The 2,257-nt window shown below is 44.4% G+C and overlaps 1 protein-coding gene across 2 annotated transcripts in view; it reads right to left on the reverse strand.

Moving 5' to 3' along the window:
* Positions 1-2,257, reverse strand: part of TWF2 (twinfilin actin binding protein 2) — a 106,763-nt gene that overhangs the window by 25,615 nt on the left and 78,891 nt on the right. For both annotated transcript variants that reach the window (XM_006028267.3, XM_025209662.1), the window contains one exon: positions 747-851. In XM_006028267.3, the coding sequence (XP_006028329.1) occupies positions 747-851 (105 nt within the window). The remainder of the gene's footprint in view (positions 1-746; positions 852-2,257) is intronic.

Raw genomic sequence — 2,257 nt, forward strand, 5'->3', positions numbered from 1 at the left:
TCCCTAACTGATTAAAATATAGCTTCTATTCTGGTTCAGAAATAATCCAAAATTAACCCTGAAGGAAATAAATACTATTTAAAAACATTTCATATGAAGCATTTCCTTTTATGCATGCATGGTTTGTGGAACGCAACAGAGATAGGTTTGTTCCTCCAGCCTGCTACAGTGCTCTGTTTGTCCTGACTCCCACCCGAGGAAGTGGAGGAAAGCAGGCAGACTGTAAATGAGATGTCTCCTGTACTCTCCATTTCTGCTCTCCTTGAGCCCCCACCTTCCTGAACAAGGGACCAGAGGCCTATGCCCTAGCTGTAGCTTTAAAAAAAAATAAAGGCACAAAAATAAAGGGAGATCACTTAAAGAAAACTGTCACAATTAAAATGCAGATTTGTCATGCTTTTATTGGACCTTGGTTTTGACTGTTAGTGTCCTTATCACCTCAGTCACCCTGCTTTGCTTTGTACTAACAGGAATTGCCTCTTTCTGCTCCAGTATCTACGCAAAATGAGAGGCAGTCAACTCCCAGACCATCTTTTGGCCAATGCAGATCCCATGACCTACAATATATTTGCTAGCTTTATGTTTAGCCTAGTTTCATACATCCTCCATGAGGAGTTATCCAGCTTTTCCCTTGGGTGGTGAAAACACAGCCTAGTGCATCTCAGTTGCCCCAGCATTTGCTGTTTTACAGCAGTGGCTTCTTCTAATCTTTCCCCACAAAAAAAGAAACAAACCCAGACTCTCACCTCACTGATGCGGATTTGCTGGAGCTCCTGTTCAGCTGCTGTCAGGGGAGCTGGTGCTGAGCATGAGGAGACATGCTTCTGGTAACCACTTAGTGAGATGTCTTCCTGTAGCCACCAGACAGAAAGAGAGAATACAGGTTATTGTGCACTCTTTATAGAATGGAGAGCTCATCTTCCTGGAGCAGAATATCCCACCATATACAAGATAACTGGAAAATAGAATGCTCCTATGGAAAGTTTTATCAGAACTGTTATCTGGCCTTGCTGTCTATACACTTTTTCCCCCTGGATAGACTACACATTAAAGATCACTGTCTCCGGTATCCTCAGATACCTACTAGATGCCAAGTGGTTACTCCCTGACCTGAGCAATGCCCTTTGCATTCTGTGTCCATTTAGGCTTTTAATATCATCACTACCTCAAGTATTATTTGCTGTATTCTCAATCCCTACAATCAAGAACAATGAGATCGCCTACAGCTCTAAGAAAGTACAGTGCAGATAGTAAACACACAACATGGGAACTACATACTTTTGGCCACTAATAAGGAGTTATTAAATAAGGATATAATCTCAGAATAAGGCCCATGTATCAGTGTCCATAAGGGCCAAAAATCTTTGGGAACTAAAGGAGTTCCTACTCATTCGATGCTAGAAGCAGAAGCTAAAAGTAAAACAATCCAGTCAACATAACAGCTTTATAGACAGATCACAAATTAAATGCAATGAACTGTTAGCTGTGTAACCTGATGTTAAGTAACTACACCATTATTATTATTATGGCAATGTCCAGAGATATCTTGTGTTAGGAATGGTATAAAGGTATCATGTTTCACCAGAAAATCTTACAGGCTGCTTGCAGACGTGAAGATTTCATAGATTTCATAGACATTAGGGCTGGAAGGGACCTCGGAAGATCATCGAGTCCAGCCCCCCGCCCAAAGGGCAGGAAGTCAGCTGGGGTCATAGGATCCCAGCAAGATAAGCATTCAGTTTCATCTTGAAGGTGTTCAATGAAGGCGCTTGAACCACCTCCGGTGGCAGGCTGTTCCAGACCTTGGGGGCTCGGACAGTAAAGAAGTTCTTCCTTATGTCCAGCCTGAAACGATCTTGAAGTAGTTTGTGACCATTCGACCTCGTCATCCCTTGGGGTGCTCTGGTGAACAAACGTTCCCCCAGATGCTGGTGGTCACCCCTGATAAACTTGTAGGTGGCCATCAGATCACCCCTGAGCCTGCGCTTTTTCAGGCTAAAGAGCCCCAGGGCTCTCAGCCTGTCATCGTAGGGTCTGCTTCCCTGACCTCTGATCATGCGCGTGGCTCTTCTCTGGACTCTCTCAAGCTTCTCCACATCCTTTTTGAATTGTGGAGCCCAAAACTGGACACAGTACTCCAGCTGCGGCCTCACTAAGGCCGAGTACAGGGGGAGAATGATGTCCCGGGATTTGCTTGAGAAGCATCTATGGATGCAAGCCAGCGTTTTGGTCGCTTTACTAGCCGCCGCATCGCATT

Source organism: Alligator sinensis, unplaced genomic scaffold, assembly GCF_000455745.1.
Source record: "Alligator sinensis unplaced genomic scaffold, ASM45574v1 scaffold487_1, whole genome shotgun sequence".
In the NCBI taxonomy this organism is placed as follows: Eukaryota; Metazoa; Chordata; order Crocodylia; family Alligatoridae; genus Alligator; species Alligator sinensis.